The sequence below is a fragment of the Perognathus longimembris genome, chromosome 1 (genome assembly GCF_023159225.1).
Source record: "Perognathus longimembris pacificus isolate PPM17 chromosome 1, ASM2315922v1, whole genome shotgun sequence".
Taxonomy (NCBI): domain Eukaryota; kingdom Metazoa; phylum Chordata; class Mammalia; order Rodentia; family Heteromyidae; genus Perognathus; species Perognathus longimembris.
This window is the reverse complement of record NC_063161.1, coordinates 155,697,243-155,724,228: the sequence shown is the minus strand read 5'-3', so window position 1 is coordinate 155,724,228 and position 26,986 is coordinate 155,697,243. Positions and strand designations below refer to the sequence as shown.

The 26,986-nt window shown below is 46.6% G+C and overlaps 2 protein-coding genes across 8 annotated transcripts in view; one reads left to right on the top strand and one right to left on the bottom strand.

Moving 5' to 3' along the window:
• The window catches only part of Angptl2 (angiopoietin like 2), a 31,793-nt gene extending 16,320 nt beyond the window's left edge, over positions 1 to 15,473 (top strand). The window contains exons 3-5 of one of the 2 annotated variants that reach the window (XM_048343190.1): positions 9,246 to 9,439; positions 10,855 to 11,125; positions 13,838 to 15,473. In XM_048343190.1, coding sequence (XP_048199147.1) covers positions 9,246 to 9,439; positions 10,855 to 11,125; positions 13,838 to 14,037 — 665 coding nt within the window. In that variant the 3' untranslated portion in view covers positions 14,038 to 15,473. Of the gene's footprint in view, positions 1 to 9,245; positions 9,440 to 10,854; positions 11,170 to 11,200; positions 11,715 to 13,837 lie in introns of those variants that run through there. The other variant, XM_048343199.1, reaches the window with a different exon arrangement.
• Ralgps1 (Ral GEF with PH domain and SH3 binding motif 1) overlaps positions 1 to 26,986 on the bottom strand; it is a 235,789-nt gene that overhangs the window by 103,178 nt on the left and 105,625 nt on the right. The window lies entirely within an intron of this gene.

Below are 26,986 nucleotides of genomic sequence, written 5' to 3'. Positions count from 1 at the left end.
CTTGGCAGCTTCTAAACTTTCACTCGGCAACTTCAGAGCCATCCTTCTTTCCCCATTGTTTTGTCCACCCACCACACTGTATGCCTCTCCCCAGAGGACGAAGGTGGCCATGGCCACTTATCTGAGGCTGCACTTACTTGTTCCTGGCCACAGCCAGTGACAGGCCAACCTCAGGTTGGGGAGGGAGGAGTATATAGAGGGGTGCTGCTAAGAGCTGGGGCAAAAGGCCCAGGTAGGTCCTGGCTTCACACCTGGGCTTCAGTTCTTTCTCCCCACGGCTGGATTGACTAGGGACATAGTGGTTCAAATGATGTTTATGAGGAGGCCTAGGCTATATGGTCTGCCCTGAGAGCTAACCCCAGGCAGACCCCACGCACACCGGCCTCCTCTTACATGGCCCATCCTAGACTTGACTAAGGGAGAATGGTGTTAATCACTAGCTGTCCAGCAAGGCTTATCAGAAAACAAATATTTAAAACCCAGAAGGCATGGACACTCCATGTTTCCTCTCCTGAAGGAGAATACAACTCTGTTTCTAAAGGGATGAGAAGGGGAAACCCAACATTGTAAAATAGCAGAACTATTAGGGACCCTCCAATTTCCTAGCGCAGCCTCCGTGTCACAGAGCCAAATGGTCTCTGGACTTATAGCTTGTAGGATATTGAGGTTCACAGCAGTGAAGTCACTTAGCACATGATTACACTAGAGCTAGTAAGTGGCTCAAATCATCTGTCCCAACCACTCCGCAACGTTGCACACATTTCTACAGAGAGGCTAAAGAGAACTAGTGTGAAAATTGCTCTATGAATGCTTGACTTGGCCAAAGTCAACAGGGACCTGATCTGTTCCCAGTACTGGGTTCCAAGCAGCCTCTTGAAAAGGCACCCAGCGCAGGTGGCAGTGTGTGCTGAGAACACTCACAGCACTGACCACATAGACACGGCAGCTGCACACCCACCAAGACCAGCCGGCCCGCTTCACCCTGCAGGACAAATTAAGCACGTGTACCCGTAGAACCAGAGCACACACTGACACCTCAGAAAGGGTTCCAACAGAGGCCACAAGGTAATGCAACATTCCATTCTATTCAATCTGAACACATCTCTGAGGTCTTAGCCTGTCAGTGCCCCCCCCCCACTTCTGCACTCCCCCACCATACCATTATACAGCAAAGCCTGAAGTCCTGATTTCTTTAAATATTAGTTCTCCATGTATAAAATTGAGCCTGGGCTCAGATGACTTGCACAAGAGTGTGTTTACCTTGGTGGACTTTCTCCCTTCACGTTATCTCACTCACCTGTGAAATGTAGGAAATACAAGTAGTACATTTCATTAAAAGATAAGTCCTAGTAGAAGACACTGTGACATCTACTCTTTGTGGAGGACAAGTAAGGACCAAAGCAGGCAAAGGGTACTGGTTCCAGGCTGGCTGGATCAGCTCCAGCAGCCTGGGATCCCCTTTCTGAACACACAGAGAACCGGGGAAGGCTGAAATGCAGTACTGATGGTTTCTTGGAGGTGACTAGCTTCCCCCAATTCAAAATCATCCTCAAAGACTAGAGGAGAAGCTGAGGAAAAAACACACAGATCCTCTGTCTCTGGAGTGTGTGCTCTACTGTTTTTCTAAATGTTTTGTTAAACAAGATCACTAAATTCATTGCGAACTACGTAATACAGTGATGTTTCAAAGAGAATTATTTTCTAGTTTCTTCTTAATAAACGAAAGTCACTGGAGGGGATTACTTGGGGAGGGGGCATCTTCCTCCTCCCCCTGCTTTCTCTCTCTTCTCCACTGAGGGCTGGGGGAACTGAACACAAAGAGCTTTTTGAATGGGATGGAAAGCTATCCCTCTGTGCCTCAGGCTATTTTCCAAGAATGACACTGGGCTAAATAACCTAGGTCTTTACAGCCGGTGAGATAAACTACCAACTTGTTCCCAGGGAGCCTGGAAATCCCAACAGTTTGGCACTTGGCAAACTAGAATTACTCTAGAAAATCCTGGAGATTGGGTAGCCTGTGGCTAGCTTCCTAGTCACATGCATGGGTTGTTGTGGCAAGCTTACATAATATAGTATATCAACCTGGAGAAGCCCCTAGCAATGTTTCCTAAGAAGACATATGTACAAAAAGCAGAATTACATTAGAATCACACTACTGAGTGTCTAAAACTTCACTGGCTGGGTTTGTTGAGCTCCATGGTTAGGTCATTGTTGTAAAAGTAATGAAATCGTATACTTGGGGTAGTGTCTACTGCATCAACTGAGGACATAGGATGCAGGGACCTTTGTAAGGGATGCTGATGATGGGCCCTCTGGGTCCTTCAGATCAGCCCTCCTGGGGTGAATCAGGATGAAGATTATGTTGCACATAAGCCTGAATCATCCTGTTCCTATAGCTCAAGTTGAGCCCATGGAGCTATAGGACCTGGAATATTTATGTCATCCTCCCCCTCACCAAATAAGTGCTTTTCCTTTAATAGATATTTTTGAATATGATAATTTAAAATTAGATGGTTATAATAGAGTATAAAATTACAATAATTAGAATGGAGTAGAACAAAAAGAGTTGATGAACATTTTTGTGATCAAGGAAAGCCAACATAATTCTTTAAGAAGAAGCTAATGAAACGGGCCCCCTTCCTTAGAAAGAGTTAATGGGTTGGACAGCCACAGCACTACCAACCCTGTGTCTGGCATTTGGAGTTGCAACCTTGGGTCTGGTAAGACCTTCCGTGATGTGTGCCTGCACTGAGGGGAGCTCTGATCACACTATTTAGTGTCCCTGAGAGCCTTGGACACTCCTAGGCACCTCCAGATACAGTGACCTCTTCACCTAAGCAGCTGTCATCAGAAACTCCAGGGTTCAACAGTCCCCGAGAGCCCTACAGGTGTTCCCCTCTGTGAATAGAGAGACCTGCACAGCCCCTTCAATTCTATCCTCTTGTTTTCTGTAAGTTGTTTAAAGTACAGAAACTTGCCCTCCTATCAAATGCTCCACTGGGAACCTAAGAGTAGGCCAATTTCTACTGGGCCTATTAGAAAGCAATACTGCAATGGTGGTTTTTCTTGAAGTTAAACAGGCACAAATAGGGCCCCTTCATGCCCTCCACTGGCCTTAAGAGCTCTCGGGAAAGTTCCAGACTCTATCAAAATACAATGAAGTACAGCTACCTCACACATCTAATATAATTTTAATGTAAAAATTTTGAAAGGATTTCCTTACTTTTGCTTTTGAAATAATTTGGCTAAGAGTAACTCAATTAATTTATGGTTGGCTCTGATTTCTCAGCAAACATCAGGCATATTCAAGAATTCTTGGGAAGTGAGAAAAATCTAACCTACAAATTGTTTTCCAAAGTAGTAACAATTTTATGGAGGCATCTGTGAATGCCTCCATAAATGAACTTGACAAGATGTTACACTCAGTAGAAATTTAATTATATTCTAATAAATTTTTCATCATACTTTAGAGCCAATAAGATTTTTTAAGTTCGCAAACATTTTCATAAACTCCTGAAAAGTTTGTTGGCCCTTCTTGTCTGAGAATGAAAGTGGTCTATGGAGTGAGCACATTTAGATCTTTTTCCTGGAGGGACCAGAATGATATGCATAATCTTGGAAGTCTGCAGGAGCTAGAGATGCCTTTACCAGTGTAAAAACTATTCCTAGGTTTAGGTCACTTTGGGTTTAGTATTCTGGTTTACTGAAAAGCAGTGACATAGAATATATGTGGGCATAATTAAAATAATTTTCACCAAGCTCCTGGATAAATGAGACTACAGCATCAGACATGATTGGTGCTTGTGGGCCACACCCGAGAATCTGTTCTCCTGACCTCTCAGGATACCCAGGGAGTCCTGCCATGGGCCAGGTGGGACTCACACCTAAGCAGTCCATGTGTCCTGGCAATTAAGATAGGTAAATTCAGGTAGGAAATTCCAGATCCTGTGTGACAACTGGTCACTTATGTTAGAAAAATGTAGAAAAGAGTAGTTTTGGGAATAGACCATCAGTGAGAACACTTTTTAAACTACATAGAGTTCTTAGACAAAAGCAGGTGACTCAATGATATCACAGAATCCCGTCCACCAGGGCCTCACTGGTACTAAAATACTCACAGGAACAGCTCTTGGGACATTTCCCCAGGCCACAAGGTCTAGTACATGGCCTATGGTAGTCAGGTCTTGAGATTCCAGGCTGGGCGTAGGGAACAAAGAGCCCATCAATTGCTGGCTCACAGCCCTGAAGGTCTCTGCTCTTTTTCCCTGGTCCTCAGGGATGGCCAGGCAGGAGAAGAGCTCTCCCCTCCACAGATGTCCTGGTTTCAAGGGGAGCTGAAGTAGGCCTGAACAGATCTACCTTGGAGGTAGCTACAGTTTGAGTCTCCTTCGATTCTGGGGCCTGGATAAGTTGGGCTGAGACTGGGCCATCCCAAACCAAAGAGAAGGAACGAGACGAAGTTATACTTGGGTTTGAGATGGCCACCCACTCCAACTTTCCTTTATCAGAAGACTCTGCCAGGAGGTGGTGAGCACTGACTAGGCTATCAATGAGGTGATCCCTCGTTACCTGGAAGGCCTTGTGCCTTGTGTGTGATCATTCCATTAAGAACCCAGAGAAGAGGGAGGCAGCAGGGGTAGGGCCTGGGTATGCAACCCAGATCACCTCCCACACTGTTAACAGGCTGAACCTGGGGTCTGAAAGCCAGAGACCTGTATACCTCCTGTTCTATGTACCAACATCCCTCTCCCCTCCTCCCAGCCCCATGTCCTGTGTACTTCCTGCACCCTGCCTGCCTCTCTGGGGAACCACAACGACTCAACTTGCCATGGCGGCTGCAATGCTCTTCATGTGGAACATTCTGGCTATAGTGTAAATGTGGTCTTTATGGAGGTGAGGCTGGGCACTCACACTGTGCAGAATATAGGTGCTGCCGAGTTAGTGTTGGCCTGGTGCTCCGGGCCAGAGCAGCCTCTCAGAAGGGGAGCCAAGGTAAACAGCGGCCGCCAGGGTACTCGCGCCGCTCCGGAGCAGCGCTTCGCCCACTGCTCAGCAGAAATTCAGCTTTGTTGACAAAAGCGATTCCCATTCTTTATTTTAGCACAGCTTTGTGGTCTTCTGTAACTTAAAATATGCCTTGTAGAAAACGCCTATTGATAGATATTATAATATGTACGTATATACTAATAATGTTAGATTTAGTTTTGGAAACCTAAAAGCAAACACATGCACATGGTAGAGGAGAAGGGTGAACGACTTACAACATGGAAGTTTTCATCTATCACAGCCTGAGAGCCTCGCGTGGCTAGAATTCACTCTCCATGTTACAGAAAACAAACTGAGGCTCAGAGAGAAGCCTATCCCCGGTCACCCAGTGGTCAGGTGAAGACACCAAGATTTGAGCTTGACTCCAAATGGGAAGTTCTTCTCTCAGCCCACCATGTCCTCTTCCATGGATTCTTTAACTGAGGTTGGACGCCTCACCAGGATGGCATTATTTGTGTGTAGCAATGGCAGGCTTGTCACCATGTTACTTTAGGGTACAGTAAGGGTTTCTCTTCACTTTATTCGCACGTAACAGATTTTCCACTGCCTCATTCCTTTATTGGAGGTAGGTTTCTCTCATCAAAGCAGAAGGTTTGGACTCAGCCATTTTAATTGGACCACAGGAACATTTTACTGCTACTGATTTTTAAATGCAACTACTTTTCGGACTCATTTTCATCCCTCATGTGTGTTGCTATCCTTTGCCACTGGTATCTTCTGTGTAAGAAGAGGAAATGTGTTTGAATGTGGGAGATTTGGAAGGGGTCTGCAAAGGGCTTCTAAGGGAAACTGGAAGGGAAACTGGGGGACGTTGATTGAGGTTGATGGGCTGAGTGTCATCTGAAGTGCAGGCTGCAGGGACACATGGAAAGTCTTTCTTGAAAGTGGAAAATGCTAACTAAATACATCCCCACTCTCTTGTACCTAATCCCATGATTCTAGGAGGCTTTAAAGTATTGCCAGGTTTTCCTTCAAAAAAAAAAAAAAACTTCTTCTATGTCATGATAGTTGAAAACTGGGAAAAGAACACCAAGATATAAATGCAGGAGGAAAAAACAACAACCCAAGTTATCAATAAAGCTAAATTAAAAAGTGTTAACACCTTGGTAAAGAGAACCCTCTCACAGAGATCTGAGCCTGGGCCCTGAGTCTGAGTTCATTCTGGTCAGGGAAAAGAAGAGTGAGGCTCTGGCCTACCCAGTCCAGTTGAGGGACCAGAGTCTACCCCGCCCCTTACTGGTTATGTGACCTTCTCATGTCCCATAATGTTCCTGGGTTCTAGTTTCTTCATCTGTAAAATGGAGAGACTACCTTCACTTCAAAAGGGTGTTGGTCCCCAGCACCACATATATAGAAAAAGCCAGAAGTGGCGCTGTGGTTCAAGTGGCAGAGCGCTAGCCTTGAGCAAAAAGAAGCCAGGGACAGTGCTCAGGCCCTGAGTTCAAGGCCCAGGACTGGCAAAAAAAAAGGGGGGGGGGGTGTCGGGAGGATTAGGATGGAAATACTTGGCCAGGGCGTCCAACAAGAAATGCTCAGTAGCATTGGCTATTGCCATTTTACTGTTATTAATTATTCCAGAGAGGACTTCTCAGAGCTAGAGGCTAATAACCTGGGGCTTAGGGGTCCATCACCTCCTAAAACTTTAATAAAATTGCACAAGCCTACATTTTCTCTCCACAAATTCTTAAGGGGGCTGGAGACCCCAATATATTTTAAACCACTTGTCTCTTTAAAAAAGACTGGGAGGGAACTGACTGCTATCCTGGGGGCGGAGGCTGCAAAAAGCTCCCCTACAGGGTGCCCTTCAAGGACAGTCTCTCCATCTGACCATCCTGCAGGGGCCCAGTGGCTCTACAGGAAGTGGCTGGTGGTGGCTGCTTGCTTTCAGTGGGCGTTATTTTGCAGGTTCTGCCGGATCTTCTGTCCCCAGTATGCTCATCAACACTCCCCACACACATACACTGCTGACCTGATGCAGAGCCCGAGAGTTCCCCACACCCACCAGTGCTCCGCTCCAGCTGTTCAGGACAGACTCCCATTCTCTGTCTCTGTCCCAGGGGCTTGGGCCAAGCACAACTAACACCTTTTTCTTCTTCCTAAATGTTCTTCCTGAAGATCTGGCCTCCCCTTCCTCGGGATGAATACTGAGGGCAAGAAGAAGGGAGGGAGAGGGAAGAGGAGGAAGGAGAAAAAATGGAAGGAAGGAAGGCTAGAGGGAAGAAGGAAGGAGAAACTTGTGCCCCACCTGCTGCCTGGGGTGGGGTGCTAGGAGTCCTGCTGGGCTAAAGCTGAGGGGAAGGTAAATGGGTGAAAAGTCCCCCTTCCCCTAGCGAATGAAGGGAGGAGCCCACAGTTTAATGCCGGTACCCAAACTGACCTGGGCCTAGGTGAGGTGTCATATGTTGCTGCAAGGGCTCAGCAAAGACCCACTGAAATGTCTAGCAAGGACCCAAAACGAAACCTTGCCTGGCTGACCTCAGCGTGTGTACTAGTTGAGTAACTGCTGCACAGGAAGGAAGCTACCAAGCTGGAACTAGTCAGTAAAAGCCCACTGACAGACACCCACACACACATAGGGAAATAGGCAGGGTCATCAGGAACTGGAGCTGAAAGAGGGCTATGGGCCAGCTCCCTTTTCTGACTATCAGGGGCTTCTGTGTCCTAGTGCAGCCCCTGCAGGAACTACAGCTCAATTAACAGTTGTTGAAGGAATGTGAAAATTAATAGAGCAAGATGGATTTTTTTTTTTTGCCAGTCCTGGGGCTTGAACTCAGGGCCTGGGCACTGTTCCTGAACTTCTTTTGCTCAAGGCTAGCACTCTACCACTTGAGCTACAGTGCCACTTCTGGCTTTTTCTGTTTATATGGTACTGAGGAATCAAACCTAAGGCTTTATGCATGCTAGCAAGCACTCTACCACTAAGCCACATTCCCAGCCCAGAAAAAAGTATGTGTTTTAATCTGTATAGTTAATTGGCTTCTGGAAATTCCCTCAAACCAATAAGGAAGACTCTGACCTGTCTAGACCTGGGTGATTCAGGCCTGTACCTATTTACTGACATGATTAACAGCAGAGCATAAAAAACTACTGGGGGACATTGGAGGCTAGGACATTGGAGTGAGAAGGCTGAAAGACTCATGGCCGCTATTCAGGCCCCTAGAGCCCTTTGGGTCTCAGCTGTGGACTGGTATGTATCTAGATAGCATTCCTAAAGTTTTGGGACTCGCCTGTGGAACAGTGAATTCATGATGTATGGTCTCTGAATATCTAGCTGTAATGAGCTTCCTTTAAAAAACATACAGTTTGAGCTGGAAAGGAACCTGGTCATCCAAAAAGATGCTCAGATACCACTGTAGGGTGCTCAGAAATACCAAGAGGTCTCATGCTACCTGGCCAAATTCTGGGCCTGCAAAAGTTCACTTATTAGAAACTGTAGTGAAAGCAGGAAACTGGAAAGCAGATGCAGAGTCGAGCTGAGGTGTGCCTGGTATTCAGGAAATACTGGATGAAACCTCGCCTTGCTGGCAGACAGTTATGTCCTTGCAGTACTGGTGAACATGGTCACATTCAATAGGCACAAATCTCTTTCTAACAACAGAATTAAGTTAAAAAATATCACCAGGAATTGCCACAAGAAATGACCTCTCGGGGCTGGGGATATGGCCTAGTGGCAAGAGTGCTTGCCTCGTATACATGAGGCCCTGGGTTCGATTCCCCAGCACCACATATATAGAAAACGGCCAGAAGTGGCACTGTGGCTCAAGTGGCAGAGTGCTAGCCTTGAGCAAAAAGAAACCAGGGACAGTGCTCAGGCCCTGAGTCCATGCCCTAGGACTGGCCAAAAAAGAAAGAAAGAAAGAAAGAAATGACCTCTCTGCCCTAAGAGCCCTAAATGAGGAAAATAAGTCCTTTAGTTATAAACAAGAGAAACTGAGGATGAAAAGAAGTGAGAAAGCTGTCCAAAATCACACCATGAGAGAGTGAGAGAAGAAACCAAGCTTGGAGTTCACACATCTGGACCCCTGCCTCTGAGCTCTTGTTTTCATATCACATTATGTCTTAAGCTTACAAAATAAAAATTGATTACCTCAAACTTCAGGCCTGTGGCTCCCTGCCAGAGCCCTATCATAGGCTGTGCTGCTTGGGATATAGCTAGACAGCTACAGGCATTTGTGACATGTGCCCATTTGTGTCTGCAGGCCCCTGGAGAGACTGTCTGCAGGCCCTAGAAGATGGCCACGACACCAGCTCCATCTACCTGGTAAAGCCTGAGAACACTAACCGCCTCATGCAGGTGTGGTGTGACCAGAGACATGACCCTGGAGGCTGGACTGTCATCCAGAGGCGCCTGGATGGCTCTGTCAACTTCTTTAGGAACTGGGAGACATACAAGGTGAGCCTCTAAGGCCTGTCTGCACTGCTCTGACTGGCCCCACAGGGTAAGGATGGAGACAGGGCCATTTTTCAATGCACCAGGGTGGTAAGGATAGGTTTCTTCCCTGCCTGCTACTAGCACCTGCCTCGAGACAACAGTTTAGAGTTGAAGCCATCAAAGTCCCATAGGTTAGACAGGCAGAGGGCCCCTCACCCCAGCTGGCATGTGGATAGCACCGTATCCCCAGCTGCTTACATTGCTATCTCCCCATACAAGTCCCGTTCTCAAAGCCCTGAGAAGTCCTGAAGCTCCTAGGCCCTCCATAGGGAAGGCTATAAGGACTCAGCTGTACCCACTCTAAGCAGAGAGTGTATAAATGGTGAGAGTGGCTCAGCTCACCAGGCACCTGCCATGCCTGGCACCCTTCAGGGGTCCCTTATAACATTTCACCTCACAGTGACCCCTGAGGACGGTGGAGGTACCACCATCACCCTGGCTAATGGGAGAGGAGAAGCACCTTGCTCCCAGCTGTATGGCAGCTTAGGCTTCAATGCCCACTTCCCGTTAGCCTCCATGTGTAGCTTTGCTATGCCTGCTTCTCAGGTCTCCTTCCACCTTGTTCTTTGTCCACCACCTGACTAGCCTGTGTTCCCAGAGACTCCTCTATATCCTCCTCTTGTGGAGGTGGTGTAGCATAGTGCTCAAGACCACATTCTTTAGCACATTCCGGCTCACCCATCCTAGAGAGGGTCATGATAGCACCTGGCTCTGAAAGTCAACATGAGATTTCATAAAATAACTTATAGGAAGTACACATTGTAAGCAAGAGGTCTCACTAAATACTAGCAATTTTGGCCAATAATGAATCCATACATGTGCAAGACTTTACTGCCATCACCTTGCAGATAACCCCACCCTCCAAAAGTACATGTCAAAAACAGCGATAGCAAAGCCACTGGGTTCTAGAACTGGAAGGAATGCCAGGTAGATATCATGCATGTGCCACAGCTCATGCCTGTCTGTTATGCTAAGGCTTACACATGCTTTTCATGCACAGCTCATCCTCAGAGAAGGAAACTGAGGCTCAGGAGAGGTGAGAACTCTGTCCATGGAATGGACACATGCCTTTTGTGTGGCAGGTCCTCGAGTGACCATACCACATACTCCCACAGTGGCCCTGTGAGAAAAGTGCCAGCAAGGAGCCTGGGGTTCACAGGCTGCCAGCCCAAAGGAGCCACCCTCTCCATCTGTGTGAATGATGTGCAGTTGAGACTCATCAAGTCACAGAGCTGTGACATGGGGGAACTAGAATTTGAGCCCAGACTTGGCTTTGTGTTGCACTTGATTCTCAGGCCACTGTGTCCAGGGCTGAGTGTCCAGTGCCATTGGGGCTCAGAATATTCTATACTCATGCTCTCCTGGGTCTTCCTCAGCAAGGGTTTGGGAACATTGATGGAGAGTACTGGCTGGGCCTGGAGAACATCTACTGGCTGACAAACCAAGGCAACTACAAACTGCTTGTGACCATGGAGGATTGGTCTGGACGCAAAGTCTTTGCAGAATATGCCAGCTTCCGCGTGGAGCCCGAGAGCGAGTATTATAAGCTACGACTAGGGCGATACCATGGCAATGCGGGTGACTCCTTCACTTGGCACAATGGCAAGCAGTTCACCACCCTGGACAGAGACCATGATGTCTACACAGGTAAGGAAATGGAGTCAGACTCAGGTGCTGGGTTGGGAAAAGAGGTTACCCAAAGCCATCTCCCCTTGACTGCAGGTCCTGGGAGCAGGAATGGTCCCAGGGGGATGATAGATGTGCCAAGCTACCTGTCCCTGCCCCAGTGTTTGAAGGTCCCTTCCTTTGGTCATTTTCCTCAAATCCCCTCTGAGAAGCTTGGTCACTGTGGCACGTACAAAAAGGGAAAGGCATAAGTGTGCAGATCACACAAATAAGGGCAGACACTCATGTTCAAGGCTGTGCCCTCCTCATTTCTCTGTCTGAGGCACTCGTGTCTGTGGGCTCTTGGCCATACCCTGGGTTTCAATACTGTCCCCACTTCCCCATGTCCTCAGTATGCTACATAATCTTCTTGGGCCTTCCACACCTGGAAGTAGGGTCAACACATACTTTGTGGTACAAGAAAAAGGTTCAAGAGACTGTACCTCAAGAGCTTTGTCCAGGAATTGGCTCAATACCATGCATGGACTTTTTAAAAAATTTAATTTTATTGTCAAGGTGATGTACAGATGGGGTTACAGTTACATAGATAAGGTAGTCAGTACATTTTTGTCTAACTTATTACCCCTTCCCTCATTTTTCTCCCACCTTCCCGCCCCCCGCCCCCCATTTGTACAGTTAATTTCCAACACAAAGTTTCATGTTTGTAGACAGAAAAATCAAGTTTGCTGCTGGGCACTGGTGGCTCACACTTGTAATCCTAATACTCAGGAGGCTGAGATCTAAGGCTTGCTGTTAAAAGCCAGCCAGGGCAGGAAAGTTGATGAGACTCTTGTCTTCAACTAACCACCAGAAAACTGGATGTGGTGCTGTGGCTCAGAGTGCTAGCCTTTAGTGAAAAACTCAGGGATATGCCCAGGCCCTGAGTTCAAGCCCCAGGACTGACAAAAAATGTTATGTTATGTCAGGATTGGCAAATACCATGGGCTTTCTTAATAGCTACTGTTGGTAGCATGTAATGTTAATGCAAAACTGTCATGAGGCTATTAAGACGAAATGGGACAGGAGAGATGAAGTGATTTGTCCAAGATCACACACTTTGACCCCAGGTCTTTCCTAATAAATCTTAATTAAATTAAAAACAAGGGAAAACACGGAATTACAAGGTTCACAGACAATCTGCCCCAAATGTAGTATGAGACAACCTCATAGTTGATGCCTCCAAAGTCTACACTCATCTCCTTCAGAAGAAGGCCCAGAGGCCCTGGAGGCTGGTGGGTTACCAAAGCCCAGGTGGCCCAGAGGCCTGGTCTCTCCTGCCTTGCCTCCTACTCAATACAACACAAGTTCCCTCTCTTGAATGAGTGAGCCTGGGGGCTACTTCAGGAATGGCTTGAAGTGAGCTCTATGTGGGTACACACTGAAGTGGGGTGCCTTGTTCCAGGTATAGTATGTAGTTCTCCCCACATCAAGGGGCAAGTGGGACATGACCTGCCTGTCCTCACACCACACAGATACTTGTACCCTCTCTGTCCCTGAATAGACCTACTGGAGAGGCAGGGAGAAGGAGCAGCCCCTCTCTAAAGCGGTAGTTCTTCTAAGTCAGGGCTGCTGAAGAGCTGGCAAGGAGATGACCCTTGTTCTGGTCAGACTTTGGGACATGAGGCTGAGACAGATACTTCCTGAGAGCCATCAGAGGGGACAAGGGGAAGAGTCTTCTATGACCCCATACTGTCTGATGGTTTCTGTCCCTGGGGCATTCAGGGTGAAGTATGGGGAGGGGGGGGGAGGGGAGGAGGGCTCCCCTGGCAAATGGGAAACAGACTGGTGTGCCAAGGACTCTCTGCTCAACACTGCTTCTTAGTTCTTGTGACCTTGAGTCATGGCCCAGAATAAATCCCAGAGAAACTGGGAACCCTAGGGTGCTTGAGGCTAAGGCATTCACTCCAGCTTTCTGCCTCAGTCTGTCACTTCCTCATCCTTCCCACAACCTTGGCTGGAGCAGAGCCGTCTCCTCCCTGAAAAAAGGGTCACCTCCTAGCCGCCCCCTCACTCTTATAGCAGCCCAGATGATGGTGGCTGCTCTCGCTCCTCCAGCTGTGGGGTGCAATGCCCCTGCATGCCTGCTTGCACCTTGCCCACACTTCTTATTGTTCTGAACGGCTTGTCCTTGGCAGCAAAATGCAGCATGATGTGACAATGCCAAGCGTTTCATGGAAATATCCTTCTTTTGTGAAATAACATGAAAAGTTACTTGGGTAGAATTCAAGCTGGGAGAAAGACAGGGGCATTCCATCTTAAACACTTCCCTTGTCGTTCCATAAAGACTGGGGATCTAACCCTTTCAACTCCTAAAAAGTCCTATGGAAGATTCTTTCTCCCTCTCCCCAGCTGCCCAGGGCCAGAGCCTGTGGTGGGCAGTGCTCACCATGCCACCTCTGCAGGGAGCCTGTGCTATACATGGCCTCACTTAATCCCCAGTCATCCTATTCAGTATCCTCCTTTTTACAAATGAGAATACAGTATCCTCCTTTTTACAGATAGGAATGCAGTAGTTGGGGAAGCCATATGCCTGCCACCTCACAGTTCTGAGGGAGTCTACACCCCAGCCTTCCCTCTCTAATGGACAGAGTCCACCTCTCAAGCATTCTTGCTTTGAAGACTTTCCCAGACAGGGTCCAGCAAATGGGGCAGAATCATCTCCTCCCACACTTCCTCACTTCCTTCTCTCCACAGGAAACTGCGCCCACTATCAAAAGGGAGGCTGGTGGTATAATGCCTGTGCTCACTCCAACCTCAACGGGGTCTGGTACCGTGGGGGTCACTACCGGAGCCGTTACCAGGATGGGGTCTACTGGGCTGAGTTCCGAGGAGGCTCCTACTCACTCAAGAAAGTGGTGATGATGATCCGGCCCAATCCCAACACTTTCCACTAAGCCTGCTGGCCCCTGACTCCACGGCCATCACCAGGAACCACCCTGGCTGTGTAGCCCCAGCATAACTCCTCACCAGCTCATCACAGCTGGGACAATGGGATGCGGGATTCTGCTTTCCAAAGTTACTGTGCCGCATATGGAACTGGACCGATACAGTGTTCTCTGTCCCCCTACTTTCCTTCATACCTGACAACCCCTCGTGTTACCAGGATAGGATGGGAATGCACACAACTCTGCCTTTAAAAACCCAACTGCACACCTTTGTGACATGCATGTATATGAGCCTCTCTGTGCATACCATGTGTACATGCACTTAGATATAGATCACACATGATACATGTGGACACCTATGTATTCTACATTCAGTTCTCAGATGCTGAAGCTATCGCCAATGGCTCTGCTAGAGGAAAGCATTTTCCTTAATGCTGTGTAACTTGAGTCTAGGGGAAGAACACAAACTGTGTTGCCTTAGTTCAAAATTAATCCTTGACATCAGTGCCTGGATTCTTCCAGCAATGTCTGTAAGGCTCATCTCTCACATAGGGGTTCCTTACCTCCCCTCTGAAGAATCCCTCTGGGAACCTAATCAGACGTCATGTTCTCCCTTCTTGTCCTTTGTTATATCACTCCCCCTTCTCAGGACTTCTCACCAACCTCCACCCAGCTATCCCCTCATCTAGTGCCTCTGAGCCTCAGTCCCTAGCTGCTCACTGGGGTTCGAGGTACTGCTTCTCCCTCCTCTCCTGGCCACTCCTCTCTGCCGTACAGGCCTTTCTTTCCAGACAAGATCCCTCAGTCTCTGAGAAGGAGCACTTCTGGCTTGGTAAGGAAAGGCTAGGCCAAGTGACACCAACACCATAATGTATTCACAGTTTTGTATCTTCCATTCATACTGTAGCCTCCACATTATTGTAACTTTCACACAAATAGTAACCTGCCTTGCCAGAGATACTCAGCTAAAGAGAAGTCACTGCCAGTATGTTGGGGGCCCCAAATGGCAACAAACCTGAGGCTCCTTGCTCAGTGGGAGTCTGTACCTCGACCCCAAGGCTCCACTTCCCTGAAAGATGGGGCCATATGGGGGAGGAATGGCCACTTCCCATAAGTTGCTGAACCATCAGTGGCCACAGGCCCCACGGCATGGTGGCTTCTGAGTCCTGCTGGGCTTAGTGCTACCCAGATGAATGCAGAGGCAGAAGTAAGAGATGAGTCTGGGAGGGGAGCTCCTCCCCACGGGCATGTAGGCCAGGCATGTGAGGTGTGGGGCATTTGGTACTGTCCGCGTCTGAGTGGGTGTCTATTACCTCAGCATTTCTCACAGTGTACCATGTAGCATGTTCTGTGTATATAAAAGGGAGGGTTTAAATATATATATATTTTTTTTCCCAGATTATCCTTGTAATGATACAAATCTGCAATAAAAGCCATCAGTGCTACATGGATGTATCTGTACCCTTCATTACTGTTTTAAAAATACCTCCCAGGACCACCCAGACTGGGACCTCTGTAAGAAAAAGCAGAAGAGTCAGCACAGGGACACATCCCCAAACCACAGAGATCACATTCTGCCTCTCAGAAGTCCGGCACCAGGACGTGTGGCAAGTATGGCTTTCTGGAGTCAACCTCCTTCATCCAAGGTTGTCCTGACTTCTCCACTGGATGAACCACAACACCTCACAGGCAGGACAGTTAACACGAGACACTTCTCCAGGCTGGCCATGTACTAATGATGCAGGTCAAAACTAAGGTCCTCTCCCTCCCAACACTACGGCTGCTCCAGCCTCCACACTGAGACCTTTTGGCCTCAGTGCTGGCCTCAGCGCTTCTTCCTTCCCTGCCACATCAGGCTTTTGCCCAAGAGCTTGCGCTCCCTCATTCTAACTCAAGTCTCACACTAGCTGCCAGAGCTGTCTCCTTGTAAAACAGATCTGGGACTTGGGGAAGCCATTTTAGGCATGGGAAGCCCAAACCAAAAAGGATAAGACTGAAAGACACACCAATTTTTCTGCCTTCCAAAAACCCAAACATGACCAAGACTGAAAGGCAAAGATCAACCAAGAGAAGCATGTTTACTATGTTGTTATTTTTATTAATGTCAAATACAGGATTAATATTCATACCATGCCAGAACCTCTTTTAAATTCATAAATGTACAAACACTGTGGTAGAAAACTTAGCAGAGTGTATAAACACCTTGTAGGAACTGGAGAAGTACCATCAATGACAGATAAGCCATCAAGTGTCACCTGTCAGATTGGCAAAGATGAGAAAACTGCCAACTGCATGCCCACAAGAGGCAAAAGCCCACTAGCAGCAAAAGCCCAGAATGACCAGATATTTTTGAAGAGTTTGGGTGATGTCAATATCAAAATTGTAAATACATGTACCCTTAGACACAACAATCTTTATTTATCACCAAGCAAAACAACTTGGAGAGCTTTTATTTCTATTCAAGTTGTGGTTAGGAGACCACTACATCGTGTTTGAAAGTGGACTTTTTCTTTTTATGTCACTTTCATATGGCTCTGAGAAGGAGGGAATATTATTCTTTTTTTATTTCTGAAAATGTTTCTAGAGGTAAGGTCAGAAATGGGGTGAACCTGGGGCCTCCCAGTCAGGCACCTGTGAGCCTCTCCCTCATTGGTCAACACACAGGGATCTGACCAGATCAACAGCTCTCTTCTACCAGGGGCCTTTCAAAGACCATAATCTAACATAAGAAAGCTCTAATGATATTGAGTTCTTTCTCCCTGGTGGGCACAACTGCAGGCCCATGCAGAAGTTAACAAAGCTAGTGATCTCTTCTGTTCAGCCAATACTTGTCAAATAACAGTGGAAAGTCCCCTCCTCACAGTTTGCCAATCTGACCAAGACTGAAGGAGAAACCTGCTGCTTACTGAAAGCAGCAGCAATGGAATCTGACATGTGTAGAAGCCCCAGGTCCTTCAGGAGTTCAGAGGATCATCCCAGACTTTCCAGACCGCCTCACCTGTTTCAGACTTGAGACTTTTGTTATAATAAGAGATACCTGGGCAGAACTAGATTAAAGAAAAGGAACACACATTTTAGAGGCAACAAATGGAAAACGGCATTCACTCTGCCTAGTTTTCCTTGAGACTCTAAAAGGTAGAGACAAACTAATAGCTTCCCAGGATCCCTTATCCCAGAGCAAGGTGCAAGACCATCCTGCAGAGATAGCCAAATGGGTCCTGCGGCATTAGCCAACGAGCCACTTGGGCTCTGTGTGAGCAATGCAGAGAAGGGATCCTGGAAGTGGGGGAGCTGTCTTTATGATATGTCCTCCTCCACCACATGGACAGCAGGTGTCCCTCACCAAAATCAAGTGACAGAGAAGTTAAGGGACCACTCTCATAGTATGGGCAAACATGGGTCCCACCATCTAACCCAGACTGCGAGCCTAAGACCCCAGGCACCAGGACAATGTGAAGTAGGAGATATTGAACACAAAGGGTCTGGGAGTAGGGTAGGGGGCCAGGACAGCGAGTGCAAGAGCCAAGGTCAGCTAGAAAAGTATCATTCTGCCACCAAGGAACAGGGTTGGAGGTATTCAGGGTAAACAAAAGCAGCACACAAAAGGGAAGGAGGAACAGGGGCTGTGCACTGAGCACAAGCTCTGGATTACATCAGAGCTGCTGCAGAAGACAAGCCCTTTCCCTTGCACCCCCTGCTCCCTTTGCTCAAATCTCCAAGGCCAGAGACCTGAGAGGGCAGGTGACAGAAGCAGCAGGACTGGCCAAGATCCAGTGAAGAAGCTGACTTCCTGCCCTGCCCGACTCCAGGCCTGCAAAGCTGGCTTTAGGAATCCAGGCATGATTACTACACAGGACTGTCTGGAATGAAGAGACTGTTACAAGGGACTGGACTTTGTCATCCTTGACACCAGGAAGACCTAGGGGCCTGCTGAGTTCTCTGCTTCAACTAGGAAAAAACCAAAACCCATCCAAAGAGCAGGCTTGAAAAGACATTGGGGAGAAATGAGTTTGGTGTCGTCTTACACCTGGCAGAGTCCACCTCATTAAATAAGCTGGTCACATAAGGACACACGAAGTATCTCCCTGAGACCATGGGTAGAGAGGCAGCGGGGCCTCATGAGGGCCAGGAATGGGAAGGCCTCCAGAAAGCAGCAGCCACCTTCTCCACATCCCATAGTTTCCCACTGTGTCCCTATCTGCAGTCTACTCTCAATACTGGCCCCATGCATAGCACTGGATGGCATTTCTGAGCTTATATGCCCTTCTTCTCCAAGTGCCAGCCCCTCTACTTTCCCATGTTCACAGGGATCCAATCTGTCAAAGTTGAATGTCTGCCCCCAACACTCCAATTCTATAGAGTCTGGCCTTGGAGCACAGCTGGATGGCAGATGGCTGCTTGAAGAAGATGCCCTGTGAGAGGCAAGGGAAGACCCCAGGATCCCAGTGGAGGAAGGGTCAAGGACTAGCTCTCTATCCAAAAAAAGTATTTGGACTACATTCTAGCTGTTGTTGGTGCTCATCCTCTCCAGGGCCATACTTTACCAGCTAGATGGATTCCATCCCAATACTCTAGTTTCTAGATGGATTCCAATCCCACTACTCTAGTTTCTCTAGCCCTTCCCCAAGCCCTTTAAGGCCCAGATGGTCACTACATGTGACACCTGGCTGAATCTCAAAAGGCCTTTTCCTGCTCTCTTCAGATAGATTTCTCAATAGCCTTTCTGGAGGCAAAAAAAACACACCGAGGTCCCCAGTACTGAGGTATTCCTACCGATATTTCACTAAAGATGACACAAATTCTACCTACCATCTATGTGGCACTTTCCATGTGCCAGGCAGCATGCCTATGTCTAGATTCTTATGACAATCCTAGGAGATAGGTCCTATAATTACCCTCTCTTCAACATACCAAACAGAGGCTGAGATGGAAATATGCAGGAGCATGCATCCTCAGACAAGTGGAACTTAAACCCAGACAGCCTGATCCTCGAACTCCTGCCTCTGTGACCTCCACCACTGGACCCAAGGAGAAAAGGAATCCAACAAGGTTCCCACTCAAACTCAGTCAACAGATGGGACTGTAACTGAGCACCACACACGCATGCAGGCTCCTGCCACAGGAGCAGCCAGCCCACCTGCCTGTGTAGAAGCATCAGGCTGGGCAGCAGGTCCGAGGACGTTAGTATGTCAGTCCATAGCTGTTTGCCTGGTTGACCTCAGAGAAGCAAATATAGTAACAGTGGACAGTGGTGGAGAACATTTCACAACCATTAGACCCTACCTTTCTCTTCTTCCTCCTACAGGACAGAGAGCACCTTGTCCTACATCCTACAGACTTAGCAACCCTATTCACTGGAACTCCATACTCCAAGGGTGGCTGGTCTGGCTGTCATCTCACACACAGTTCTTCCTGGCCTGCACAGTCTGGTAATTTAGTCTTGGTTGAGGCCACACATTTCCCAGTTCCATGCCTCCAGGCATGGGGCCTGGAAATCAGTCTCTTCCATTCCAGAACTAGTCCTAGCCTGAGACTCTGCCCTTGTAGACATATGCCCCAGTATCTAAAACATTAAAGTGCCCCATTCTCTTGACCAGGGGTGGCCTGGGCCAGCTCAGTTGAGACATGGGACTCCAGACATAGAACATCCCTGCCATCTGTGCAGCCTCCCAAAGTACTTCCACATGTAGCCCCTCCTAGGTAGGCGTGGGCAGCCATCTGGCTGTCCCATGTCCTGTTCACATTTGGTCACAGTGAATCTGACCGTGTGAGCAGGTCAAGAGGAGTTTCTCCCTCTGTTGCAGTGAGTGCTGAAGTGGAGGGACATTTCACGATGGGAGGAGAGGACTCCTTGTGCAAATCTTCTCTGAGCCCAGCAGAGCTGGGAGTAACCCAGAGCATGGAGGGGCAGCTCATTCCATTCCTAGGGAATGTAACTTAAATTTCCTTCTGGGCCATGTCATGACAGAGGCCAACACCCTAGTCATCCCAATGAGGGGAGAGGATTAGAAGCATGAAGTCTCCTCTGAAGGCAGAATGCCAAGCAGGCACCAGACAAGTGTGCCTGCAGAGGATTTTTCCTCAGGAACCCAGAGCCAAGCAGCCTCTCTTCATGGATCAAGGCAGTGAAGGAATGTACAGGGGACACGTGAAGAAGAATTAGACTGATCTCTAGGGAGCAGATATGGAGGCAAGGGACAGCTAATCATCTGGCCTAACGGCCTGACTGCCTAACCCAGGGCTGGAAAGAAGTGCTAAATGGAGTAGGGTATGCTTGGCAAGGTGCCATCTTCATGTGTCATTTCAGTATAAATAAGACCTGGCAGGCAATTTCTGGGTGGGGAGTGTGAGAAAGCAGGTGTGCCACAGTATGAAGAGAGGGCAACAGCACCCTTCTCAGCAAAACCGCTGCCTAGCGAGAGGTTCCATGTCTAGCTCTCCTTTTTAGAATACTCTAACTGATGAGCATGGGCACAGGTAGAAGGATATTTCCCACGGCTCTACCTATAAAAGGGGAAAAGCAGAAACTACCTCAGGGATTATCAGCGAAGGCAGAGCTGCACAGATCAGCACATACGTGCAATAGGCAATAAACTGCCTACATCCATGGTGCCAGGAAGGAAGGGCTACATTTGCTGCCACGGAGCAGGACCTATGACCACGATCCTCCAGACCTCAGCCTCCTAAGCAGCTAAGATTATAGATGTGTAATTTCACCAGCACTTGGCTAAGTCACTGCATTGATTATTATTGTTAAGTTTCTAATTAGAGCTCCAAAGACTAAATGAAGTCAGAAGATAATTGGCATCTTAGTGAGAAAACAGGTTCTTGCTACAAAAATACAAAGGAATAAAGTTCTCCAACTCTAGATAGCAAGGCCTGCCCCAGGGCTCCTCTCCTGATCTCTGTATTTTCTTCCTACTGTTTATCTCCATGGAGACAGAGATGTGAAATGGAGGATACACTAATTAAGTTTGGGTGGCAATCCAGCTAGGAGCATGAGCTCTTGAGCTAAACTTGGTATCTTCCTGGCGTATGATGCTGGGTAAATCACGGGTCAAATTGTGGGATTTTTATACATAATATAAAGTTTTATTTTGTTTTTTTTTTTTAAACAACCCACCTATTGGTCTACTGTATTGTAAGCACTGATAAAGACTATAAAGTCCTAGAGAAATGTGAATTTTAAGGTAACTAAGCCTGAGATTGCACAAGTAAAGGCAATCCTTTCCCTTCTGGAAGTGAAAGATTCAGAATAATATTCAATTAATCGCTCTACAAAATAATGAGACAACTTCTTGCCTTTTGTATGTCACTGAGATCACTGTTGATTGAGAACATGTTTGAGCCTGGGGTCTGAGGGAAGATTTTCCCTACTTGCTGGATTCCAGAGAGGTTGAATGCCTTGAATTAGGGAAAGTTGATCAGAGGTTCTCCTAGGCTGGGGAGGGCAGCAGTCCAGCCCCTGTAGCCATAGCCATCCTGGCAGACAGGAGAGAGGGGTGTGGCCTATGACCTGGGGCAGGCTTGCCAGAACCCAGGCTGAGGCTTTCTTGGTGGCACTGACATTCCATGCTGCCCCCGTGAGTAAAGAGAAGACTGGCTTTCCACAGGGCCAACTGGCTGAAAGGCAGGAGGTGACTATTCAGAGATGTGGTACCAGGCACTCAGCAGAGGCACTGGCAACAAGGAGGAAGGAGCGATGGAATAAATGAGTGTTTCCGAGGGATCCCTGGAAACACATGGAGTGGGAGACTGAGAAAAGGCTGGATTTCTTAAATATGGAGTGGCATTGTTTTTCAGCTGAACATTAAGGGAAAGGACTACTCTAGACACTGGCCAACTTGAGGTCAGCTGGATAACACATTTGCTAACACTGATGTGGATGCTGTTAGATTTGGGCCAGGGATAGCCACCCCCACAGATGGAGCAAGAGCCGTTCAAAGACGTCTATCTCAGCAACTCAGGAAACATAAGTCCCACACTGGCATCATCTGCCCCATCCCTCCTGTGCTCACTCCTTCACCTCTGCTCAGATGCACATCTGGATTCTCAAAGCCCAAGTGCAAGGTCTGTTGTGCTCATGAAGTACTTATGGCTTTCCAAGGCTCTGCTCTAATAAATGTTTGCAAAGCTCTTCCTACAGCCCGACACTTTCTGAACTACAGTGATTCAGCACAGGCTTATACGTGATCCCTTAATTGCTCTTCCGTCCTCCCACCAGACCTGGATGCACTCACTGAGCTGCAGCCACGGTGATGGATGCAAAAAACAAACCCTTGCCCTTGCTTAAGACCCTTCCGTGGTTCCTTGCTGCCTTTGGTCAGATCAGCGCCTGAGCTCCCCACTACCAGTGTCTGGTCCCTCCCTTCCACTCCAGCTGCTTCTCACGACACCCTCCCCCTCATTCTCCAGTCTCCAGCCAGATTTTCTAGTGAACATGTTTTCCCCACTTCAGGACTCTTGCACAAGCTGTCATCTCTGTCAGGGATGTTCATCTCCCTACTTCTGCACCCAGCTTCCTCCAGAAAACCCTTCCTAGTACTCCCAGACTGGGTGGGGCACCCTTTATGTGTTCCTAACACTTAGCTCATATCTCCTTCCTTCTTCATGGATGGTATTTTCAGCTGGATTGTGAGCTCCAGGAGGAGGGTGGTGTATGTGACCAACCCTCACGGTGCCCCCGAGCGTTCAGTTGTGAGATCACCAGCTGTCAGGCCAGGCTTGGTGAGGCTGCCTTCAGGCTCAAAACAGAAGCTCTCCACTCACCTGGCTGTGCTGGGGGCTCTGGAAATGCCCACTTCTCTTTGAATGTCCTTTTAGATACCTGACAGTTCAGCTTGTGTGTTTAATATTTCAAACAACTGGATTTTGTTTTAAACTTCAGAAATTTAAATTATTTATTTATTTATTGTTATTGTAAAGGTGAGACACAAAGGGGTTGCAGTTGTATAAGTCAGATAAAGAATACATCTCTTTTTGAACAATGTCCCCCCTAAACTTCAGAATTTATATTTGAAAATAAAAGCCTTGTGTTGTAAAAAGAGACAAGATTACTTGTTTAAAGGAATGGCTTAGTTTTTAGAAATTTCCTTCACATTTTAGAGGTCTTGATAAATTTACCAAGAATGTCCAAATATTTTCTGCTATTCAAAACTGTCAGGATACCTAATATTTTATTCCTTGAGAGGTTACAATTTTCTACACTGCTTCGGTACTTTTAGAATCACCTCTAAAGCATTTAAAATCCATCACATTCCTAATTTTATTTAGTTATTTCCTGGAAGGAATAATAAGTAGTGAAAACTGAACACCTCCTAAATCAATCTAACTATTTATAAATAAGTAGCATGGCCATTCTTCAAAGACCTTTGCCTGCTTTTGCTATCATTTCAATTGGAATTGGATGTTTTAGGGAAAAGCTATCACGAAATTAGTATTTTCACACTTAGAAGTAATTTGGAAGAGACTGATTCAAAGAAACTCTTATTTTTTTTTAATGCAGTGTTTTCCCCTGTGTTTTTAAAATTATGTTTCACAAGGAACTCAGGACTCCAAAGTGCAGCCAACTGGCCCTCTGCTCCACAGTAAAGTAGCTGGGGCATACACCCACACGGAAGGAAGGTCAGACAACCGTGAGGACTGAATGGACATTTTCCCTGGGGAGGTCTAGGAACCCAGCTAGCACAGAACCTTACAAAAGGGTTAAGAGAACCCGTGTTTGCCATCAGAGGTGAATACCTTCTGAAGCAGCGAGCTGAACTGTAACATCAGCTGATCAGCATTAAATATCAGAGACTGACCTAAAGTTCCTCCTAAGAGTAACTCCCTCCCCCTCTAGGAGGAACAGCCTGCAGGGAGGACTTTGCCAGAGAAAAACAAATGGCTTCAGACATTTTTTCCTATATTGTACTTTCCAGGAATTATGTAACTGCTCCTCCTTAAGATAAACAAATCCATTCTGGGACAGGTTGGGTTTTCAAGAGGAATTCAGGATTGAAACCTCAAGCTGGGTTTGAGCGGGGTCTGTCCATGCCCATCAGACAGCAGGTGGAGCACCCCACCCCCTCGCCTGCTCCAAGCTCCCTCAGGTCAGATAGAGTTCTTGCTTTGTGCTTTTTTTTTTTTTTTATCCAAAGTGGAGCCCAGTTACCCCTCATGCAGTCCTAAAAGGAAGCAATTAAGAGTCCAAGGACCGCCTGGACTCTACTCCCTCTGAAGTGTCCATGTCTAGGTTGCTCTGCAACACTGTGAGAAATGTGTACATTTCTGTCAAATGGGAGAGGGCAACTGTCATGAGAAAGAGTGAAGGGACAGAGCCACAGGCTGGGCTCACTCGGAGCCACAGCAGAAAGGCCAAGCAGGAAAGTCCAGGCCTCCAAGATGCTCTGAGAAGCACTTGCCAGGGAGAGGCAGCTGGGATGAAGTGATCCAGGACCAGGAGGGCTGTATCTGTCCAGACACTAAAATAGCAAGAGGCCCAAAGGCCAGGGAATGCTGACCAATGACTCTGGAAACTCAACGTAGCACTTCTCTGTGGCCCAACAACAGAGAACACTAAAAAAAAAAAAAAAAAAAAAAGCTCAAACAGGCCATCCATAATTCACAAATGGTAGAGAACATACGAGCGGGGGGGGGAGGGGCGCTTAGAATATGGCCTAGTGGAAAGAGTGCTTGCCTCATATACATGAAGCCCTGGGTTCGATTCCCTAGCACCACATATATAGAAAACGGCCAGAAGTGGCGCTGTGGTTCAAGTGGCAGAGTGCTATCCTTGAGCAAAAAGAAGTCAGGGACAGTGCTCAGGCCCTGAGTCCAAGGCCCAGGACTGGCAAAAAAAAAGTCTCATGAGAACATACAGGGGACAATCAGAAGGAGGGAAAGGAAAAAATGACCTGCACAGCAGAAACAGGAAATCAGAAGAGGTAGTATCCAGAGTTTAGGGCTGATAGCTAGACCATCTGGGCCTGGACCTGGTTCTATCATTTTTCCGGTTATGTGACCCCAGGCAACCTCTCAGTGCCTGTGCTGTTGTGAACATTCAATAAGCTCATGCTTTCAAATGCTTAACAAAATGCTAGGCACAAAGGGCAGCCCATAGGTAGCAACCCTCATGAGCATTCTTGTTAGAGAAAAGAGGCGATTGTTAACCATCCTGGATCATCTCCATTAATTCAGCCATTAGACAGAAGTAGGTATAGTGGTACACACCTATAATCGCAACATTCAGGAGGCAGAGGCAGAAGGATTTCAAGTTGGATACCATGCTGGGCTACATAGCAAGATTCTGTTTTTAAAAAAAGAAACAAAACAAAAAATAAACAATAGATGGCAGTAAGTTACCCTCACTCTACCGCAATCCCATCCCTCAATTGCTAGCCCTTGTAACATTAGGATGGACTAACTTCTTTCAACCTGAAATAGGGAACTGACAGTCATCAAGTAGAAAAATACTGTTGTTTTGGCAAGCAGGAGAAAAGAACAAGGAGAGGATGAGAAAGTATGAAAAAGAGCACAGAATGCAATTCAGTTCAGCTATATAACATAAGACTAAACAAATGTGAAATTTCCCATACTAAAAGGCAAGGCCTTTCATATTAGGTCCAACTACATCCTCTTTTCAAGTATCATGTCTAAAACACAGCAACTTAAAACATTAAAATCTAATGAGGGACAAGGCAACAAACAGTACAAGAAATGTATCCAATGCCCAACGTATGATACTGTAACCTCTCTGTACGTCAGTTTGATAATAAAAATTTGAGAAGAAAAAAAAAAACAAAAAAAATTAAAATCTAAAATTCAATGAAACACAATTTATAGTATGCAAATGGAAAATAAGATATCACACAGAAAAACTAAAATGACACTTACAGAATAGTAAAGAATATCATTGAGAATGTTATATACCTAAATATATGTGACAAAAGCAGCAATTACAGGAAAAAATATAGCCTTAACTATTTTTGCATACTAGAGAAGAATTACATATATTCCATATTTCATCAAATTTAAATGCCATATATTACATATCTTTCATGTATCACTAAGAAAAAGTTGTGCCAATTAAGGAATGTTAGAATGTGCTATCACCAATTGAAAGATGCATCCTAATTTCAGAGGTATTAGAAGAGAAAGGTGTTAGAAAAAAAAATAAAAAGACTTTTTTCACTAAAATTAATATAACCCTAAAGCCAAAACTCTAAGAAGCATTTTTCATTTATCAAGTTGGCATAGAGACAAAGAAGGAAGAGGAAGAGGGATGGAAGAGATGCACAATGGGCATGTGTAGAAAGGTGATTTCATCTGTCGCTAATGAAAATGTGAGCTGATACACCTTTCTGGAGAGCATTGTGAAAATGTACATGAAAACCCATATATCTGTGCACAAGTTTGGTTCCAAACTGCAGTTTGAGGAAATTATCACAAGGTAAGGTAATAACAAAAGAGTTTTCGCAGTAAGATTTTTCACTACAAAAATACAGAAATAAGTGATCAATATTAGAAGGCAGAATCAAGTTTGACAAATCCATCTGATGGAGTCACAGCACAGAAAGGCTCACACCCGTATTCCTAGCCACTCAGGAGGCTGAGATCTGAGAATCATGGTTTGAAGCCAGCCCAGGAAGGAAAGTTCATGAAACTCTTATCTCCAAATAATCACAGAAATGGCTGGAATTGATGCTGTGGCTCAAATGGTAGAGTTCTAGCCTTGAGCAAAAAGGTGCTCAGGGACAGAGCCTAAGCCGAGTTCAAGCCCCAGGACTGGCCAAAATAATAATAACAACAACAATAATATTTATCAAAATGAACTCCAGAATATGGAAACAAGAGATATTTTTCTTTGTTGTTACTTTTCTTTTTTTTTGTCTTGTTTGTTCATTTATCTATCCTTGGGAGGGTAAGGGGGTACACAGAAATAGAGGGAAGAAATGCAGCAGTGCTACTCAGTAGAAAC